Below are 21,697 nucleotides of genomic sequence, written 5' to 3' on the forward strand. Positions count from 1 at the left end.
CAACCTGTTGTCGTTACAATCTCTTCTTTTATTCTCTACTACAAACAATCAATAAAAAGAAAAAAAAAAGAAATCCCTTATAAGTAAAAGAGATAGAGAAAAATAAAATGAAAATAAGATCAAGGATTGGTATAATCCGTTTGAAGGTTTTTCATACTAGACAATGTTATCGGTTGTTAAACTTACATTCAAAGTGTTTGCCTGGATTCGATCTAAATCAATTTGACCTGTTCCTCTCCTCCTGTTCCTCCTCTTCCTCCTCTTATTTCCCTTACTCGTCGTAGTAGACGATCCGATATATCGATCCATCGAATTCTACTTAACGAGACTAGGCAACTAGCAAGCTAGCTAGCTAGCTAGCTACGTCCAATTGGTATTTATCTTACGATAGAACGGAAATATTCCAGGATCGCTTATTACATGCGCTCGATTAAAACGTTTCGTATTCCTTCAAACCAAAATAATCTTTGATATTACGCATAGGGTAGAAAGGAGAACAATTGAAAATTAGTATAGTTCGTTTTTGCTATCAAAATGGTATAAAAGAAAAGAAAAAAAAAACGAAATACAGCGATGGCGTATATTTTGATTTCAAATTTACTCTTCCGATTTTTTGTTGTTACGAGAGTACTAGAAATAGATGGAATTTTAATTGTCATCGAACTACCGAGTATTTTTTATTATTGTGTTTTAGTTTTTTTTTGTTTCGTTTTGTTTTTTATCGTCCATCCCATAACTCACTCCTAAATATTAAAAAGAACCCCGTTCCAGTCCCTCATCCTCATCCCATCAATCCTTGTTTTCTTTGGAGAAGAATTTCTCGTATTTTTAGCATCGATTTTCGAGTACGACGCTTTGACGTCAGCATATCTGAACGTGGAACACAAGTTCGTTCCTCCTCCATTGACATTTGAAAAACGAAATTTCACTCGGCCCATCCTTAAAAGCTCGCGTATATTTTTCCTCTTCTTCTTCTTCTTCTTCTTCTTATTCTTCCTCTTCATCTTCATCTTCTTCTTCTTCTTCTTCTTCTTCTTCTTCTTCTGTAAGCTCTTCTTTGCTTGCGTTCCTCTTTACTACATTGTGTTAATACGCTCGCGTATGCTTTTTTATCATCTTTATTCATGTTGTCTCTTCTTATCTTTCATCTTTTCTTTTCCATTTTAATTTGTCCTTCGTTCACTTTACTCTCAAAGTAACCATATATAACATCGTTAGAAAAATTGTCCACATCGTACCGCGTATCTACACATTCGATATTTTTACGTTAGTTTCCCAACGACTGGAATAATTTTTACGTACATTTTTTTCCTCCATCCTTTCAAAAAGAAAAGCAAATGAAAACGAATGAAAAAAAAAATACAGAGAGAAAATAAAAAAGCTATATAAAATGCAATTTCAAATATGGCGTTCTGGAATTCTTTTATCGTAGATGTACGATTTAAAAGCGCGTACTGTTCGTACACTTTAAATGCGAATATCGTGTTTGAAATGAAAAAAATAAAAAACGAAAGGGAACAAAATAGAACAAAAATTATATTTTTAATATTAATCTAATAAATACTTGATCCATATGTTAATCGTAATATTTAGTAGTAATTATTTCAACAAACAAAATTCAAATACTCGTGCACGCGTGATTTCATTTATAATTAGACAAGCATAAAAAAAAAAATAAGAAGAAACGTTGGAAATAAACGTAAGGAAAAAGAATTAAAAAAAAAAAAATGTCTGCGAATGTTGCGAAAGAAGAAAAAAAAGGCACACGTGCACACAAAATGTTTTGATAAGTGTGCGCATATTCTCGCACTCTTAAAATTGCATACAAGAATATATACACACGTATATATTCATAAATATAGATATATATATTTATATACATAAGTATGGCGCATACATATTTTTAACTTGACTCATTCGTTCTCATATTTAAGAAACTATTGTTGACATCCTAAAAGATAAATTTGTCATTGCAACTGAGTACACTCTGTATACGCAGTCAAACAGACTTATCTATTCATTAACACATTTTATGCATACGTATACACGTGTACGATTGTAAGCCTTCTTTGTAAACCCTGCTTATTTTGTTTTACACGCATATGTTAACATATAAATATATACATATATACATATTTATATATAAATAAAATATTATTTTTATACTATCAGCATATATACGTAGATAAGTCGACAAGTTTTAAGCTTATTTTTTTTCTGCAAGTTTTGGAGCAACGTTGAAAAATAAATAGTTTCAATTATAGATTCACAACTTTTTTGCATATAATAATTAACCTTTTTTTCAACATAAAAAATTACTTGCTAAACAATATCTGCACTTTTATGCTTGCATTTGAAATATAACACAAAAGGTATAGTTATGATAAATTTCCAAAATATTTATATTCTCTATTAACATTAGGGAATTAACTGAAGCTAATATATTTGTATGAGTACCATTAACTAACATTCTTTCCTATTTAAATGTAGGATATTAACTGCTAGGTAAACATTCTTACTATTTATGCTCATTTGCCTGAATATTCTCATAACAAAGGTGCAGCTCCATTGTTTGGAAAGTAAACCTTACTAAGCTGCTTTTATTCTACTCCATAAATAACTATCAAATATGTATATATGAACAAAAGATAAAACTTTGAACTACGAACAAAATGACAATTTCGACTTTAAAAGATATTTAAAAGCTTTTATATTAATACTCGATTAATACTTATTCGTAAATCGTAACGATTCCAAAAGCTTCATTAAAGGATAATCGATAATACGATTGAAATATAAAAAGATCTGAAAATAAGATGAATTTTCATCGAATGATTGATCGACTTTGTCAGATTTTAATATATTTTGTTATAAAATCAATTTTGAAAGTTGTGTACTCTTTCATAAAGAGTCACACACATATATACGTAACGTATATGCATAGAATTTCTATAAGGATATTTATTAAAGCGGGGGTTAACTAATATAACGGCTTGGAACTTTCAATAAAGACCGATGATCGTCCATTGTCGCGAAGACCGACACGGGCACACGGTGAAGACGATTATTGTCCGCATGATTACGCTGTTCCATTTCCTTCCATCAATCTCTCTTTCACGTGGTAGTAGTAATGCCTCGTATAAAGTTGATTCATATTTCGCATCAGAGACGCGGCAGCGACTGCACAATGTGAAATTTAGAACGAGCGCGAGCTTGGGTAATCAATGAGGTGGAGGTGACAAAGAGAGAAATAGAAGAACACTACGTGCAAGTGAAATAGAGAACAAGGACAGAAAGAGACAGAATGAGAAAGAGAGAGAAAGAGAGAGAAATTCTGGTGTGAGAAAAGCTTAGCAGATATTTCGTAACAAGAGGCGCATGGCAATTCTCGATTCGTCTCATCAGCAAAGACTGAAGTTAAGTAAGCGTATAAGTAAGTATTATACCATGCATACATACTCTTCTATACTTAAAATTAGCTATGTAAAAGCTAAAGCAAAGAACACCGTTTGCATAACGTTTAACACCTGTTTCTTTGTATGTTTATTTTCAATATTCTTTTCCTCCATACTCTTATCTTTTATCAGCAAACAGAAAACTTTCATCTTGGTTTCTGCGTCCTTAACTCTAATTTGAATCATTTATCTTTTGACATTTTAAATATCTGATATAAACATTTAGATATATTGATAGATGTATGATCAGTATGATAAATCAGTTAAGATATTTATAGATAATGTTATATTATCTAACAATTGAAAATTAGTTTTATAAATCGTATATTTGCTTTGATATTTTTATTACTAATTGTAAATTGTTATTTTCTTTGTTATTTAAAGAAATTATAAAGTTGTATTTCTAATATTGGAATAATATTATACTTGTGATATAATCGCACGAAAGGATCAATATTTATTTACGACATATTGTATATGAGGTATAAAAAAGTAATCTCATTTTCTTATAGAATGATTTTTATTAGCGTCAAACAAATCCAGCAAAAATAAGAGATATTTACCAGTATTCTTAGTTAACTGGTACAAAGTGTGTAAACGCATGATATCGATGTTATCATTTAATTTTATCACACGTGCTTTTAATAAAATATATGAATTGCTTACTTCCTTCCGGGAATTTTTATTTGCCTTTTATTTGCTCAAATGTACGAAGAATGAAACAATAGTAATAAATATCAAAATAAATAATTCAATAGAAATTATTGATACAGTCATCTTCCTGTTCTTCTAGAAACATCATTTTTGAAAAAAAAAGAATTATAAATAAAATGTAATCTAACAATAAGATAAGATAATAAATAACGTGACTCCAGTCGCGTGAACATCAGCATGAAAAAGATTATTGAAATAACGAAGGATTTTGGTATTACTTATCTTATTATCGTAAAACCGACCAAAGGAATCCATCAGTTGCGTCAATTACGTGGCGCACCAAATGCATTACGTCCTGTCGGTCTTTATCTCATATGATTAACGACATTTGCTAGAAAGATATTTCCGTAACCAAGGAAAAAGAGGGTCAACGTTACGTATTTTTAAACTACATTATTTCTTTTTCTTTTTTTTGCATTTTTTCTTTCTAATAAAACATCACAACTACATATCTCATAAAACTTGGCAATTAATTGGAAAGAAACATGTCCGATGATGTATGGTTCTTTGAACTGTATAAAACATATTCTCAATGTTTTCTTTTTTCTTTCAAGAATTATCTTATTTTCCGCATAACGATCATCGATAAGATAAAAATAAATATATGTTTCATCGGATTAAAATTCCCGCGTTTCCGCTCGAACGAAACAAAACTCGTGCGCAGATAGTTTTCAAATCGGCCGGTAGTTGGCGCTTCGTTTGACGCAATGATAGACTTTAAATTTACTTGGACGCCCATTATAAAGAGAGACATTCGTTTGACATACGCGATTGACCTTTGATCAGTGTGCAGTGCTAGTGATGCTTCCAGCCGATTACTTTTTTCTCTCTTTATCACATTTTTCGACCATTATTTATCAATTAAAATAATAATAAACATTCGTTTCGAGTGCTGGATTCAATTCATCAGATCTGAATTATCAAGAAGAAATTGAATTGTTCACTGTTCGAAGTGGTGTGTGTCTCTCTTTCTTTGACATTGTGTCTTATTCCGTTTCTCTATGCGCTAGACGCGTATCGTAATAATCCTTTTACTCTTAATTTCTTTTTGTCCTTGACCAACAAAATGTAATTTTCTTTCAAACAATGTGAAAAGACAAAAATCTTACTGGTTAAACAAATGTCTGTCTGTTGTTGGTGCTCGTTAATCGAAAATGTAAATATATTTGAGTGATCAAAAAATATCTGAAACAAATATTATTGTGAAATATACGAGGCCCTTGTTTATATTTTGAATATGATGAAGGGACAAATACAAGCAGCACGAGAAAGGTTAGGTGAGTAAAGAAAATTCAATCTTTTACTTGCTTTTTAGTTAGTTTATATATGCGTATCCAACATATTTTTAGATTTATTTTTTTTCCAAGAATAGTTTCACATTTGGAATGCAATTTTTTTTTTCTATGTACCTCTTTTATGTACAAAATAAATAGTTTTGAATTAACTTTCCGTATGCTACTGTCAACGCTTTGTTTTGTATATTACAAACTTTATAAATCTTAAACTCGTAGTCAAATATAATAACTTTATTAAATTGATTTTTTAGGAGGTTTCAGCAATAGCACTTACTATTCTAGTTCGTCAGACCACGTATCTGACATTCAACGTATTGTTCCAATCTCGCATTATGAATTGCAATTGGATGATTCTGCTGTTGCAACAGAAGTTGATAATAAAGTTAAAACTAAATTGCTCTCTATATGGAATAATGTTAAATATGGTATGTACATACATATATATATATATATATTAGAAGATTAACAATTGTATTTTATTGTATTTCTACAATCGTATTATATGGATTGTTATTTTATTCTTTTCTTACTATTTCTTTCCATTTTCTAGGATGGACCGTAAAAATAAAAACAAATTTTTCTAAAGAATCTCCAGTATGGTTGCTAGGACAAAGATATCCCAAACAATTGGAAGATACTTTGGAAAAAGCATCAGAAGCTCTTTCTGGATTAGGAACTGGAAGCGAAGTTTCCCTGGCAATAGATGCTGCTAGTTACGAAGAAGGAATCGAAGGATTTAAAAGAGATTTTATTTCACGCCTATGGCTTACTTACAGAAGAGAATTTCCTAATCTAAGAGGTTCTACTTTCACTACTGATTGTGGTTGGGGTTGTATGTTACGAAGTGGTCAGATGATGATGGCGCAAGCATTAGTTTATCATTTTCTAGGACGAGGTACTAATTTTGTTCTTTTGTACATATATATATATATATATATATATATTAATATAATTAATTGAAAAAATAAATGTATTCTTTACAGATTGGAGGTGGAATCCTGATCAAACTGTTGAAACTGATGAACAGAAAAATGAAGAGATGAAACATCGTATGATTATAAAATGGTTTGGAGATCAACCTGGACCTCATTCTCCTCTTTCTATTCATAAACTCGTATCACTTGGTGCACAATCAGGAAAACAAATAGGGGATTGGTACGGACCAGGATCAGTTGCACATATTTTAAGCCAAGCAGTAAAATCTGCGGCTGAGATACACAGGGAGTTTAGCAATTTATGTGTTTACGTTGCTCAAGATTGTGCAGGTAAAAGATAGATTATATATATTTATGATTTTATTTTAGTACTATTTATAATCAGTCGTTTGTTATCTTATCTAACTTATCTATTTCTAATAATATTTAAGTCTATCTAGACGATGTGAAAAAATTATGCGAAACATCGGATGGAAGCTGGAGATCTCTTATATTGCTAGTACCATTAAGACTTGGTACAGATAAGTTAAATCCAATGTATATACCATATTTGACTAAGCTGTTGGAATTAGAATTCTGCATTGGTATCATTGGTGGACGTCCTAGACATTCGCTTTACTTCATCGGTTATCAAGAAGATAAGTTGATACATTTGGATCCTCATTACTGTCAAGAAAGTGTTGATATGTCGAAAGAAATGTTTTCCTTGTCAACATTCCATTGTACCTCACCCAGAAAAATGGTACTTTCCAAAATGGATCCCAGCTGTTGCATCGGTTTTTACATATATGATAAAGACTCTTTTGACGAATTTATAACAAAGATCGAGACCGTAAGTATTGATAATATTTTCAAATAATTTATTGTATTCAATTTTATGTTAACGTTATTGTATGTCAGTTTATGTTTTTTATGTAAAAAAACATCGATTGTACAATAAACCGGATATTATTAACGTCATAAAATCACGCCGATTAAAATAGGCCGGTCACGTGGCGCGCATGGGAAAGAATCGAACGATGCATAAAATATTGGTCGGTATACCGAACGGGAAATAACTAGAGACGAGTAGTAAACAGAAACGTAGATGGGAGGATGATATTAGAAAAAATCTTAAAGAAATAGGATACGAAGATTGCAAATGGAGGGGGTCGCGAAAACAACAAAATTAAAAAGAATTAACCGATATCGAAATAAAAGAGTAACTTTGGAAAATGAATACTTGATAAGTAAATTTATTTATGTCTGATGAGAGCATTTATTTGATTCTATTTTTATTACAGATATTTATGTCTCAAAGTCAGAAAGCGGATTATCCGATGTTTTTATTTTGCGAAGGAAGCGGAGAAGAATTGCAAGAAAACATAGAGGTTGGTGAAAATCCATTGCCCTCGACATTGTTTGTACGACCTGGTGCATTCGAAGATCATTATGAGTTTGAGGAATTTGAACTCATATGTATAGAAGATAAAAATAAATAGAAAAAGAATCACGATGTACTTATAAATATTTCTCAAACGTACGAATTACGTAAAGTACGTACTATCTACTTATTTACATCATACTATTAGTATTACTACTTGCTACTATTACTACATTCGACAAATTTATAATCCTTTGTTAATTCGTCCAATATTCTTAAGTGATAAATTCAACAATATTAGAGATTACTTTGAAATCTAACACACATACAGTTGTGTCGTTATTAAATAATTAAGTGTTATTCAAATTTAAAGGCAAAGTAACTACAAAAAAATATGCACGCTCTAACTAAGAAAAAATATGGCGAATTTTTTGAAAAAGATATCTTACATGGTGTACGTCTTAAAATTGCAGACTGATGTCAATGCGTTGACTAAATTATATTTAAGTATGTAAAAAAAAAATATGCAGAAAAGATAGAAGTTTAAACTAACCATCTATTTGTTTGATGGTGATTAAGATACTAATGCAATGATCTTTAATAAGTATTAAACAAAGGCACAATTTTTTTTTACTCTTTGTTATCTGATCTCGAGATCGTTGCGATTTTTTTCTTCTTGTTCATATGTACATATATTTATTTATTTATATTTTTTCTTCGGATTCTCTCTCTCTCTCTCTCTCTCTCTCTCTCTTTCTTTCTCTCTCTCTCTTCTTCTCTACTTAAGGAGTAAGATTTATTTGTTTTTTGTTAAATACGTATATATATATATATATTATAATTGCGATCGTAAACTGTATTAAATATATAAGAGAATATTTATTTATTTCTGTAGAATATATATCCTTCGAAATCTTGCATAGATTGCAAGTAAAGTAAGTAGATACATTTTACTATTAATAGCAATTTGTATGCATACAAAGCGTTTCTCAATTACCTGAGTAAACTGTTCCTGTAAAATGTACATTATTTCTACAAAAAAAAAAAAAAAAAGAACATGCAAAGTAAAATACGAATACATGGATACATACATACATATGAATAAAAATTAACTATCGAGTTTACACAAGTAAATAAATACTTGTATACATGTATGATTTATATTATTATTTATATTAATTTGTATTTTCTCGTTAATTGTTAAAATTGTTTCATAATCATCTATTATATTTCAAAGTATTAAGTTATTTATTTATTTATTTATTCGTTTATTTATTATTAGATAATATAATTAATTAATTATGATAAATGTTGCAATAAAATTATTGTATGATTTATAAAGCAGTATTCAAAATAAGTGTTTATCAATGATTCATATTAAAATCTATAATTTAAAAATTATTCAATCATTGAGAAATATATTGATAGATCTTTATTATTTATTTTCTATAATCCTAGATCGTTATTCGTTAATGAAAATAATATAATTGTAATAATTGAAATCAATGTGTATATTAAATAGTTTTAAGTTTTTATCAAAATTTTGCACGTATCATCATATTTCACGACAATTCGGTATATTAAGATTTAAGTAAAATTATTAAGCCTCACGTTATGGGGGAAAAATGTACGGTGGTATCAAGAGAATTTGTTGATTTTTTATAATGTTAAGATGATGATGGCTGAAAAAGAGAAATAAATTAATTGTACGCGAGATAATTGCGAATTGTGTGCATGGTATATATATAATATATAAATATATATATATACATATATATTATATATTATATACATGTATATTACACTGTTGAGTATATACATATTCATTAAAGATTTGTTAAGAAGATTATAAATAAAACTGAACGAGGCATATAAACTTTGTTACATAATTTTTTTTTCAATGGTACTTGTGTTTGTTGCGCTGTTAATCTTAAGTTTTTATGTAGCTTCAAAAACATTTCTTTTTTTTTTTTATCGAATCTCATTCACAGTTAATCATTGTGGCTAAGGTACAGCTTACGCAATGAAAAAAACCATCAAATATTATATGTGTATAGATAAACAGATATTATGTGCACACACACACATACAACTTGCTATTTATTTATATATTATCAATTTATTTACAAGTAAAAATTACAACAAATAATGCAATTGATAATACTACTTGTCTTGTACTATATGTAATTGTTCATTTAAAATCAAATTTGGCAATGTCATTAAGCGTGTCACGAGACCCTAATTTATCTCGTTTTTCAGTCTATGCTTATTATCAAATGATTAACGATAATAAAAAAAGAAATAAACAAATATCTATATGTATACATATATACATCGATAATAATCAACGATATATACGATATCGAAAATATTCGTTGCATATGTATAATATGATACACGTACTACACAACATTGACAAATATTTACAAATGTGCGTATATTTTGTATTGAATGTAAAAAATAAGTTCTAAACATAACTATATAACTAGGCTATTTCAGTCAATTCATTTTTTTTTTTTCACTAAAAAGTTCACTGTTTTTGTTTTTTTCGTGCGTGTTTTTTCTTCTTCTTTGAAATATTATAAAAATTGTTTAACACATTCCTTGATCGAAGGCCACATTTCATTGGTGGTGTTACCTCGAAAATCCTTAAGTATTCCAAGTTTACGATAAAAATTGATTACTGGTTCGGTTTTCATAGAATATTCTTTTAATCGTTTATGAACAACCTCCAGTTTGTCATCCTGTCTTTGAATAAGTTTTTCACCTGTCACATCATCTTTACCCTGTGCATATTATATACACACGTATATTTATGTACACGCATATAGATATTTGAAAAGATGTTAATAATAAATCACCTTGAGAATTATTTTAATTTTAAAACGTTATGCATATTGCAAGGCAAAGCTTATAATCGTCTGTTACATAAGAGAATGATAAGATGACAAATAGAAATGTTTAGTATGATCATTATTTATTATCTGTTAATATTATTTAACGAGATAACGAAATCCATCCATTATTGGATTGTTTTCTTTTTTTTTTTTTTGTTCAATTAAAATAATTTCAATATATTAATATTCAAATTAGATTAACTAATACTTAAATTTTAATTTAATTGTCAATTTTATAAATGAATAATTTGATTTATGATTAAACTTACCGGTACTTTAGGATCGTTAAATCCTAAATTATAAACTCTTCCACTTGGCAAATGAATCCACCTATTTTTTACTCGATCTAAAATCACCGAAGTAGGTACATCCAAGTTCAGAACAAGATTCACCGGTTGAATTCTTTGTAACATTTCCGCTTGAGTCAATGTTCTTGGGAATCCTGTAAGCGGATCGTGCCAAGTATTCGTGCGATCGAATTTATTTTTATCATAAGAAATAGTGTTAAATAACGATTAATAAATTCTAAGGTAAAATATTTCAAATATTAAATTACACTTACCATCTAACAACCAATTACAATCACCTACAGTTTCAATTTCTTTCCCGATTAAGGATATCATCGTTTCGTCTGGCACGAAACTTCCACCATCCAAATATTTTTTTACTTCTTTACCTAATTCTGTTGAATAAACAAACAAAATATTTTAAAGATCTAATTATTATATTTTTATATTAATTGGACGGTAATTAACAAGTAATCTTTAAATGTGTCATGTTTTTTTTTTATAATTACTCAATTAATTTACTAAATATTTAATAAAATAATATATTTATATGATTCGAAACTCAGGTCTGTATCAACCCGAGGGTGCAAAAAATGCACCGCACTCGGGCGGTAATATTGGTTTGCACAAATTGTTTTTTTTATTTATTATAGTTAACTTCTTTTAATTATTAAAAAAAACATATATATATATTTAAAATTACAATATAAATAGAGAAGTAAATAGAAAAGATGTAAGAAATATATATTTGAAAAGTAGAGTAAAACGTTATATGGTCAGCCATCTTTATAATACAACTACAATCTATAATTTATTAGATTATAACAAAAATATTGAAATATCATTCATTGATAACTTTGAAATATTTCCTAATATTAATAATAATTCAAATTTTGCCGCTTTTCAAAATGTTTTCTTCATTTGAGTTCAATATATCGGATAATGTATTTGCAAACTTTTTAATACGAATTATCAATACGACCTTTGCTATTAAACATTTTATTTTCGTCCCAAAAACATGCTCGTAACTACGAAATATAAAAAACATGATAATTAATATTGCGTTGCAATATTCACATTTTCTCTCTCTCTCTCTCTCTCTTTCTTTCTGTGACATTCGATTTTCTAGACACGAAGATGATGAATGTCAATGAAATTTCTGAGGAAATCGTTGCGAGACATTTTAATTAACTATCATACGGTGACATGATTTCAGTTTGTCGAAATCAAATCACACATATATATATATATAAACTAAAACTCGTATTCATGCACACATATACACGTCACGTATGTCTCGTAGTTACATTGAAAAGAGTAATTGACGTGCTGTGCCATTGATTACTCTCTCGCAACTTTTAATAAACGAACTTGTTACGATGAAGGGTGTACGTACCCGTATATAAGGATGACGATGAGTTAACGAACGAAAAAATAAATATAAATCTAATATCAAAATAATAGAGTAATTAATTGCATCGTCAATATGATTATTTAATTATATAAATTTATATGCAAGAGTGGATGGAAAAAGTTCTGAGCGTTGTGTAAAAACAATTACATTTTGTAATGAATTTTTTTTTGGTTAAAGTTGATGGGTCGAAAAGTTTTGAGACTCAACACAAAAAATCAAAAACAAATTGTTTCTATGAAAAACTCGAAACGTTTCAATTGACTCACGTATTATGTATGGATTTTTCTTACATTTTATTTTATTAACACCCTGTACATATAGTACACGTGCGTGTATGTATATATCTATATAAAAAGATTGGTATCGTATCAATGATTATATTACGTAAGAATGAATCATTAGAATATCTACAAACGGATGGATAATAATTTACTCTTATATAGTTTTTTTGATTTAAAACCAAAATCATCAATGAAAAAATATCGTCCGTCGACCCAATATTAGAAGATGAGTTATTAAAACATTTGAAATTCCTTTGAGATATTTAAACTCGTCATTTACGATATCTCGATAATCGTTCATTGTTTTCGATATAATTCGAGGTTACACACTCATTGATCTTTGGGCATCAGTTCAATTCACTTTTAAAGATTACGACGAATCTCAATGACGATTAAATACAAGAATAAAAATAGTTAGATATATATATTTAATTATTTAATTAAATAAATTATTATACATATTCTTTTGGTTATATAAAAATTGTAATTTAAGAGAAAAAAAAACATGACGCAATATTACGATCGATTTCTTCCCTTCCGTTTAAACAAATATTTCCCGCGTAAACAGATCGATAAGTTAACCTCAAAAAAAAAGAAGAAAAAAAAACAAATTTAATCCTACGGAAAATTTTCTTTTAAAGAAGAAAAATAATTAATTAAGAAAATTAATTAAATTGAAATACACGAATAAATCAATGAACAGTGATTTAAATTTACCAATTCTTCTTAATTTTGATTGGTTAAAAAAAAGGGATGAATAAAATCGATAACGAGGATAAAATGTCTAAGGGTAGTTTAATGCAACTTGATAATTAAAAAACGTTCTTTCTTAATTTCGGTTTAATTTTAAAAAACATCTTTTCTTTTCTCTATATAAATTAAAAAAACCTATAAATTAATATAATTTCTTAGGTGAATTAAAAAACGTACCTGTATCGGTGCTCACGTGGAAACGTAATTTGTCTCCACTGGAAATATGTTTAACATTAAATTGTTCAACAATTCTTGAAGAAACGGTTCCTTTCCCAGAAGCCGGGGCACCAAGTATGACGGCCCTGAAGGCCGCAGCCTTGGATAAACACGTGGATAGCGCTACCATTAAATCTATCCTCTGGTAAAATGTTTTCCTAACTTCGACGTCTTATTACCTTCTCTTCTTATTTCCTACTCACGTTGTTTTATAATAGAGCGTGGTTTGCCTATCGTTCGTTCAAATTCGTTAGGACTCGTGAAAATTCGGTATTTGTCGTAGATAGAACTCGGTGTCTAGTCTTTTAGTTCGTTATCTGTCTTATCATCGTACACTGGTAATGTGGTCGTTTATATTTAGTTAGACCTTACGACATTTCATACATTTTTCACACCTAATAATGAATGATATTAAGATTCTAGGTTCACGTTGTTAACTGCCTCGAGTACGAAACGCAACTAACAAATGACGCAATAGTAGTATAACCATCATTGTATTATCAATGGACTTTAGCTTGATGGTCAAGAGCTTATTTTTAAATGATTACTATTGTTCTTATCATGAATTGATTAGTGGTATAATATTAACATTATTTATACTGTAATTGATTAAATAACCAGTTTTTTTTAAATAGTTACATTACAATTTAATGTAGTAGTTAGGTTCTGGGTCAACAATAATCCTTAGTAAGGGCTTATGTATAAAGTAATCGATTACATAATATAATTTTTCTAATAAACAATTATTTGTAGATAGTAACTAATTGAATAAATATTTATATTGTGGCCAGTCATATAACAAACAGGTTTTTCATAAAAGTAATATTATATATAATAAAATACAGTTAATCAATTGGATACTAACTACTTCACACACTAACCAATTTTATCTAACTAATATTTCAAATAAAAATTGTAGTATTGATAATTGTATAATGTAATAGGTAAAATCACGAAAATTCGATTAATTTATTGACAAAGTAGCACTTTATTCATATGAAAAAGTAATACAACGTTAGGGCCTGTGCCGGGTTTTCTTTTTTTTTTTTTTTTTGAATTTATCAAAAGCGTGTATGTATATATGTAACGAGACAATAATTAAAAGGCCTTATATCCATTAGAACAGAGGTTGTTAGATTTTGGGCCTTATCGAGGCCGTATTTTATTTATTTTATTATATTTCCCCTGCTACAGCGATCGTTACTTTGCAGATTCAATAATTTCAAATTATTTTTAAGAGAATCTCTTCTTGTACTATTTATATTCATGTTTCAATTTATTGTTCCTTATTATTAGAAAAACTAACAAGCAAAGAGAACGAACGCTAGCTAGCAGAGGAAGTAAAATTTGATCTCTCTCACAAAGAGGACTTTCTTTCCAACAGAGACGTTCAAAGTCAGCACGCAGAATCAATTGTCCTGTTTGTATATCTTCACGCTTTATTTTTTTTTCTTCTTCTAAATTTAATTATTTTTCTCCCCTTCTATCTTATCGATATGATGTTCAACATTTATTCACTTTCGTTATATTACTCATATTTATAATTAATTATAATATTACAATACACCAAAAAACCAAATGTCGATTAAGAACAATGAAATATAACAATGAATATACAAATTAAATTAATCATTTCTGATTTAATCCGAGAATAATTTTGCACGTCTCTGTTTTTTTTATTTTTTTTTTATAACATGTGTGTGAACCATGGGCATTCCTTTTTTTTTATTTTTTTACATTTATTCCATAAACTTTTTCTAGCTTTGTAAATCCCATATTTCGTTTACATATGTCTCATTATTGCAAACTTATTTCTTTAATATATTTATTTCTTTTTCATTTTTTTTTTATAAGATTATCCTTCTTACATTCTTTCAAGTACAAACATGTGTACAACATTTTACGAATATAAATTCTTACATCCCCAATAGAGACTCTAGGATTAAAGTTTTGATTTATTTTCTTTTCTTTTTAACTATAGATCAATCACTATGACAAATATAATCTTCTTTCTCAAAATTTATTATTCGCGTCAGGGATTCGGAATTATTTCGAAATCTTGCCACTGAATAAGACTTTACAAATACACACAATACATTTTGAGAGATATTATAGTCAAAATTGTCCCAATTATTTTAAATACACCATCATCATCGTCGTCACCACAACCTCATTATCATTATCATATAAAATAAGTCAATATTACATATTACAACAGCCTTTCTTCATCTTACATTACTCGAGTCTCTATTGTATTTTATCATTCTTAAAATATACATATCTATACATTCTGCGATTGTGTTTTATTATTTGTGTTTGTTTGTTTGTTTCTTTTTTTTTCTTTTAGATTCTTCTCACTAACGAATCTTCATCAATATTCTTTCTCTTTCTTCTTTTTCATTCACAGTATATTGCCAGTTTGATCAAATGCAATAAAAGCATAATTAGTCTAGTGCTACCTTAAACTATACTTATTTGTGTGTGTTTACTTAATTATTAATTAATCATAGTACATATGTGTTTTCATCTTTAGTCCTATAATTTGTCTTTTTCTTCCCTCCCCCTCTCTCATTTTCATCATAATAATCGAATTACTTTTAACAATACTTTTCTTTACTAAAGTATCAACGATAAAACTCGAAATATTATCGAGAAACATTTGGTCGATTTTTATATATAAATTATATTTTGAAATAATTAAATATAAATTTAATTCTTTTCGCTTGTTTACGGAAAAAATATTTTTATAATTTATTCGTTAAAAAAAAAACGAAGATAAAAATAGATATTTAATAAGATATTATTTTTAGAATACAAATGATAATGAAATCCATAATGCATTTTCTGTGAAAGCAAAAGTAAAAAGTGAAAATGAAATTGATTAAAGTGAAGGCTTTTTGTCAAGTTTTTTTTAAATTCAGCACGTGTGGTTCGTTCGTTAATGTCATTAATTAATCATGTGTTGTTTGGTGTTCTTGTGTGCCATTTATTAATATTATAAATGTTTCAAAATGAATGATTGAGAATCTTCTGGTCTTTTTATTACCAGAGCTCTCCATCCTTTTCTTTCGCTGGAACTTCGATAACTCTAGGCTTGTCGATTATTCGAGCAGTACGATTTCCTTTTCCACAATACCAATAATCCATGCTTGATATCCTTCTTGTTTTTCTATATCCTTACAGTACGCAGCTGCCTAATTTGAACAAATAAATATTTTGTCAAAATCTTCAAAATAATTTCTTTCAATATAAAGATAAGAAAAAAAATTCATTTGTAAGAAAATTGACAACACTAAAATGCTTATTAATAGCAAATTAGCATGGGTTTTTCTAGACGTTTATCTACCTGCCTTTCTTTAGAATATTAAATCAAAGATAATACTCTACTGTATTAGCAGGCGTATACAATGATCAAAATGATATACATAAATATATATAAACGTACTTGTTCTCGAGGAAGGCATATAAGAAGCCCACCACTCGTTTCAGCTGAATGTCCTTGTAGTAATTGGAACATATTACCGCAAGCTTTAGCTACTGCTGCCATTTTGGCAATAACAGGTAAATTATGGATAACAAATGAGACTTCGTTTTTCTGATGTTTCGCGAGATTTTGTGCGTGTCCTAAGAGACCGAAGCCTGTAACGTCTGTCGCTCCATGTGCATTATATTTATGCATCAATCTCGCAGCTGCAATTAAATTTCCAAAATATTTTAGACACGCACTTATATAATACGATATTTGACGAAAATATTATTTTCTTTCAACATACCTATTCTATTTAAACGTGCCATACTATCCATCGCTCGTTGATAAGCCTTTCGTACATCATCTTCACTAACAACAAGTTTAATTCTATTCCAACGATCTGGTTGATCTAACCATTGATGTGCATTAACAGCTACTTGTGTACCAAGAGGTTTTGTCAATACAAGTACATCACCAACAACTGCATTATCTGGTCTACATAGATTTTAGATGCTTATTATTAATATTGTACTACTACTACTATCATTTTATCCTTTTACTAAGACCATTCATAATATTCAAAGTATAATCACACCGCAAACGATATTAATTTTGAACATACACAATATATTCGTTTGGTTGACAAACAGTAGAAGCGACACCACCTATCGTACACCAAGGATTAACAACAGTTTGACCACCAGTAACGGTTGTTCCAGCCTCCAGTGCTGAATCTTTAAAACCTCTCATAATTAAAGGAACAACTACATCACGTTCTTTCTCTGTCATTTTTGTGCTGACACCCAATAACATTAACATATTGTCACATTCCGTGACACCCATGGCGTACAAATCACTGATGACATTGGCGCATGCAATCTTTCCTGAAAACATACTCCAATAAAAGTGCTAACAGAAATTGCTAAATAAACTTTTACAAAGTTTCAACTAAAATGTCAGAAAGAATACTTAGAAAAATAAATTCAATAATTTGGTTCCATTGTTACTCGTATCGATGCATATATATCTCTTACCCATCATGTAGGGATCATCAACTAGCGGATAAAAAAAGTCTGTTGTTTGTACCAAAGTAAGCCCGCCATGTCTTAAAGGAGTCACTGAGGAATCCATACCAATGCCTGTAACAATTAATACAATTCATTAGAAACAATGTCGTAATTAAAATTAAAATACAATTTAAAAAAAAAAAATACAAAAACAAAAAAAAATTATCAAATTCATTTGTAAGAAATTCGACAGCACTGGAATACCAATTAAAAGCATTTCAGTATGGAAAATTTCGAAATATTTTTCTACCTGCTTTTCTTTAGAATACCCAATAAAATTAAAGTATTCTACTGTATTAGCAGGAATGAAATAAATATTTGTATTTATTAATTAAATAATATTCTTAAAATTATATATTCAAAATCTAATGTTATATTTCATAACGTTAATTATATAGCGCGCCAATAATTCATACGATGAAGTTGAGAACACCTATACTTCCGGAAGCGTGGGAGAAAAGAGGCGGGAGATGGTTGTATTCGCCGCCATATTGAATAGGGATGGAATCGAATGTTTAGTGCCCCTACCCATTCTCTATAATGGAATTTTCCTATCGCGATCGATCCGTTTGTGTATGAATTATCCAAAAACTTTCACGTCGTTTTAAATCAAATTTATCAAGAGTTTTAACTTAATTGCAATATTAAATGTGGAAATATGAAATTTGCATTGAAAAGAAAAACAAATAAGAATCGATAAGATAGAATGCACATAAATATTAGAAATCAAATCGAAAATAGAATTTAATTGCAGAAATAAAATATCATGAAATTATAAAAAAAGAAAAAAATAGATAAGAAAAAAAAATAAATCATGTATGCATAAAGATATAACTCTTACACAATCACGTTGAGTACTCGTATGTTCAGAAGTACTCTCGCACATTGTGTTCTCTATGAGTAAGTGTGTGAGTGAGTGAGCGCGAACGCGCGCACAGGAGCGTGTGATTAATTACGCATAAGCATAATAACTCACCGATGCGCGGAATGGCCATATGCATAAAGTGGGCATGTTCATGATCCTGTGCGGCATTATCATCTGCCTGTAGTCCCTCTAGGAGTTTTCCAAGAATCTCCTGAGGGACTTTACACCCTCATCCTTTAAGATCGGCAAACCGCGTTAAGCGGAAGGTCGCATCAAGATCATGTGCCACCGGGTCGAATGGCCTGCGCAACGCCAAGGCATTTGGATTACCACCAAGTTCCAGCTGTACGACGGACAGGGCGTCCTGAGCGACTGGGGTTCCCTGTATGTCCGCCATCTTGTACCGAAATCTCGAAAGAAGACGCGATACGGAAAAGATGGAAGTACAAAAAAAGAGAGAAGAGAGAACAACAAATAAAAATTTCTTTTAACCCGATAAAAATTCTATCACGGTTATAAATAGTCGATAATATTAACAATCTTGAAGACGGTCAAATTATTTAAAGGTTCTCACACGCGTTTATAAAGAATAATTCTAATCGTATTTCTCTCCTCGTCTCTCAACGAATCAAAGAAAAGACGAAAACGATGCGACACCGTACGCCGCCGACAGACAGCCACTGCTCGCGATTGACCCTACACCACACGACTATAATACCCCCGCCGTCATGTGAACTCGCATCGAACGTGAATTATACTCTACACCGGCGTCGACTAGCCGGGATCGTACGCGTTAACAAAATGGACGTACCTCCAACGTTCACAAAGCTGAGAGAACGCGCAAGGCCACCGTGAGCCCCCACGATGCCCCTACCATGCCTTTGCCCTTTTTTCATTGGTCCTTTCGAATTAGAGCATGCGCATTACTCACTAATCTCTCAGGTAAGTATCTAGAACATCTTTTCGCCCCAGGAACTAAACTAATCGTCATTCATTTTAACCACCATTCTAGACTGCTGTTTCTCTCTTTCCTTCTTACATATGCTTCACTCATCCAAAGTTCTAAGGACGCACTGCCGAATCAAAATATATTTTGGAATTTGACGAAACTATTACAGTATTTTCTTGTCTTGTTTTTTATTTCATTTATTGTAATCAATAAATTATTTTCAATTCTATTCATATGTAATATAAATTACGGATGTTTATAATGCAAAATTATTGTGTTTATATTTCTAAATGCAATTGTTATAATTTTGTAATACAACGATGTTAAAATATTTTTTTATAATTTTCTAGCAATGCATACATATTGATACAGATGTCGATTGAAGACTATACGAAAATACGAAACGTGTAAACGTAAGCTATTCTTATACGCTACCATTGCAGACTCGTATTCAGACATATGAGTAATGCCGGTTAATCGAATATGTCACGGTTTGATAGATTCATAAATTTCTTTATACCAAGTAATTTAAGTACTCTCACATATCCTTTGCCAAAGATATTTATTAGTTTGAATTTTATTCCTACAAATATCACGATACTTTTATTTTTCGTGTACGAATATAACGACAATCACTGCTCCGCCAGTGGTTCTCAATAATAAACATTTCTCAATCATATTGAATCTCGCAGGAACAATATTTAAAATTAACTGAGACATACAAATAATCAATATTAGAATAATTTCGGTTTGACGGATAATAAAAAGAAATTCTGTTTTTGTTTTATTTTATAGTATTTGTTTTATATAACACATTGTATAAATGTAATCAAATATTTGTTTTGTTACTAAACGTATCCTTTATAAAATGATAAAAAGATACGTTTAACTTACTTTAATACGCTTTTAATCATTTTAACACGATTAGGATATTCATTGGCGAACTGTCGTTGGCAGAGTATAGTATGCGGGCGATGGTCGTCTTGGAATGCTGCTCGTTCGCCAAGCGATCGTACAACTCGTCTCTCTTTCCTTCCCTTTTTCTTTCTTTCTTTCTTTCTTTCTTTCTTTCTTTCTTTCTTTCTCTTTCCCTTTCTTTCTTTACAATGTTTCCCGCGCAAAATACTTGATAACACTCTGTTCATGTAGAGTTCCGAGAGTTCTTTATATCACGTCGAAGATTATTCGCGGTCAATCAAATACTCTCAAAAGAAATCTTTTTTTCAATTCCATGGTTAAATAAGTTCATTACAAATGATTTATTTCAATCTATTTTATCCGAGAAATAAAAAAAACTAATTTACATTAATGTACGATATTAAAAATAGATTCGTATTTTGATAGTTTAATTTTGTCCTCGGTCGTTCAAACGAAGCAAGTGTACGAGGAAAAACGAAGTTTATCTGATTGTAAAAGTTTCCCATCATTCAGAAATGACTTACTATACTTTTCATTGATATTTCTATTGCATTGCATTGATTTGTGATATTCCAACTCAAATTCGAGTTATATATTTTATGAAGTAAATTAAACGAATAAGAAATAAAATAAAAGGAACATCGAACACTAACGCGACAGCAATAAAGAAAATATGCAAAGCATATTGTACTATCTATACTTACTGTCAGTATGAAGTTTGAAAACTAAATTCATTATTAGGAAATCTATCTTACCGACACGAGGTAAAACCGCCACTAGCGAGATCTTCCGTAGAAAAGAGATACCAACGAGCGATCG

At 29.7% G+C, this 21,697-nt stretch overlaps 3 protein-coding genes and 2 long non-coding RNA genes across 5 annotated transcripts; 2 read left to right on the top strand and 3 right to left on the bottom strand.

The window, feature by feature from the left end:
• Nucleotides 1-5,305: 5,305 nt before the first annotated feature.
• Atg4b (Autophagy-related 4b) lies at nt 5,306-9,638 on the top strand. The gene is made up of 6 exons (XM_015335796.2): nt 5,306-5,446; nt 5,716-5,889; nt 6,015-6,359; nt 6,448-6,729; nt 6,831-7,231; nt 7,683-9,638. Exons 1-6 carry the CDS (start codon nt 5,407-5,409, stop codon nt 7,878-7,880), a joined length of 1,440 nt encoding a protein of 479 aa, XP_015191282.1. The 5' UTR covers nt 5,306-5,406; the 3' UTR covers nt 7,881-9,638.
• Nucleotides 5,308-5,708, bottom strand: LOC149033065 (uncharacterized). Its single transcript, XR_016176025.1, has 2 exons — nt 5,478-5,708; nt 5,308-5,354 (listed from the first exon to the last, which is right to left on the bottom strand). It is a non-coding gene; the product is annotated as an uncharacterized LOC149033065 (long non-coding RNA).
• A 192-nt stretch (nt 9,639-9,830) lies between the features above and the next one.
• Nucleotides 9,831-14,033, bottom strand: Ak3 (Adenylate kinase 3). Its single transcript, XM_015335798.2, has 4 exons — nt 13,572-14,033; nt 11,222-11,341; nt 10,929-11,101; nt 9,831-10,548 (listed from the first exon to the last, which is right to left on the bottom strand). Exons 1-4 carry the CDS (start codon nt 13,738-13,740, stop codon nt 10,342-10,344), a joined length of 669 nt encoding a protein of 222 aa, XP_015191284.1. The 5' UTR covers nt 13,741-14,033; the 3' UTR covers nt 9,831-10,341.
• On the top strand, nt 13,835-14,838 carry LOC107074401 (uncharacterized). Its single transcript, XR_001476884.2, has 2 exons — nt 13,835-13,948; nt 14,027-14,838. It is a non-coding gene; the product is annotated as an uncharacterized LOC107074401 (long non-coding RNA).
• Nucleotides 14,579-19,847, bottom strand: Sps1 (inactive selenide, water dikinase). Its single transcript, XM_015335797.2, is given in 7 exon segments — nt 14,579-16,738; nt 16,741-16,804; nt 17,056-17,300; nt 17,384-17,574; nt 17,702-17,963; nt 18,114-18,218; nt 19,123-19,847. Coding segments are annotated over 7 exon segments (1,239 nt in total). The 5' UTR covers nt 19,409-19,847; the 3' UTR covers nt 14,579-16,652.
• Nucleotides 19,848-21,697: the final 1,850 nt, after the last annotated feature.

This window comes from Polistes dominula, unplaced genomic scaffold (assembly GCF_049000335.1).
Source record: "Polistes dominula isolate Pdom_NZ unplaced genomic scaffold, Pdom_raw_medaka contig_79, whole genome shotgun sequence".
In the NCBI taxonomy this organism is placed as follows: Eukaryota; Metazoa; Arthropoda; class Insecta; order Hymenoptera; family Vespidae; genus Polistes; species Polistes dominula.

What these genes read in the sequence shown, in the direction of transcription:
- Atg4b (XM_015335796.2), top strand. Translation starts at nt 5,407, where the DNA reads ATGATGAAGGGACAAATACAAGCAGCACGAGAAAGGTTAG. An exon ending in TTATCATTTTCTAGGACGAG is followed by an intron (nt 6,360 to 6,447) that starts GTACTAATTTTG and finishes TATTCTTTACAG; the next exon opens with ATTGGAGGTGGAATCCTGAT. An exon ending in TTATAACAAAGATCGAGACC is followed by an intron (nt 7,232 to 7,682) that starts GTAAGTATTGAT and finishes TTTTTATTACAG; the next exon opens with ATATTTATGTCTCAAAGTCA.
- Ak3 (XM_015335798.2), bottom strand. Translation starts at nt 13,740, where the DNA reads ATGGTAGCGCTATCCACGTGTTTATCCAAGGCTGCGGCCTTCAGGGCC. An exon ending in TTGTAATTGGTTGTTAGATG is followed by an intron (nt 11,102 to 11,221) that starts GTAAGTGTAATT and finishes ATCCGCTTACAG; the next exon opens with GATTCCCAAGAACATTGACT. An exon ending in TTAACGATCCTAAAGTACCG is followed by an intron (nt 10,549 to 10,928) that starts GTAAGTTTAATC and finishes TAATATGCACAG; the next exon opens with GGTAAAGATGATGTGACAGG.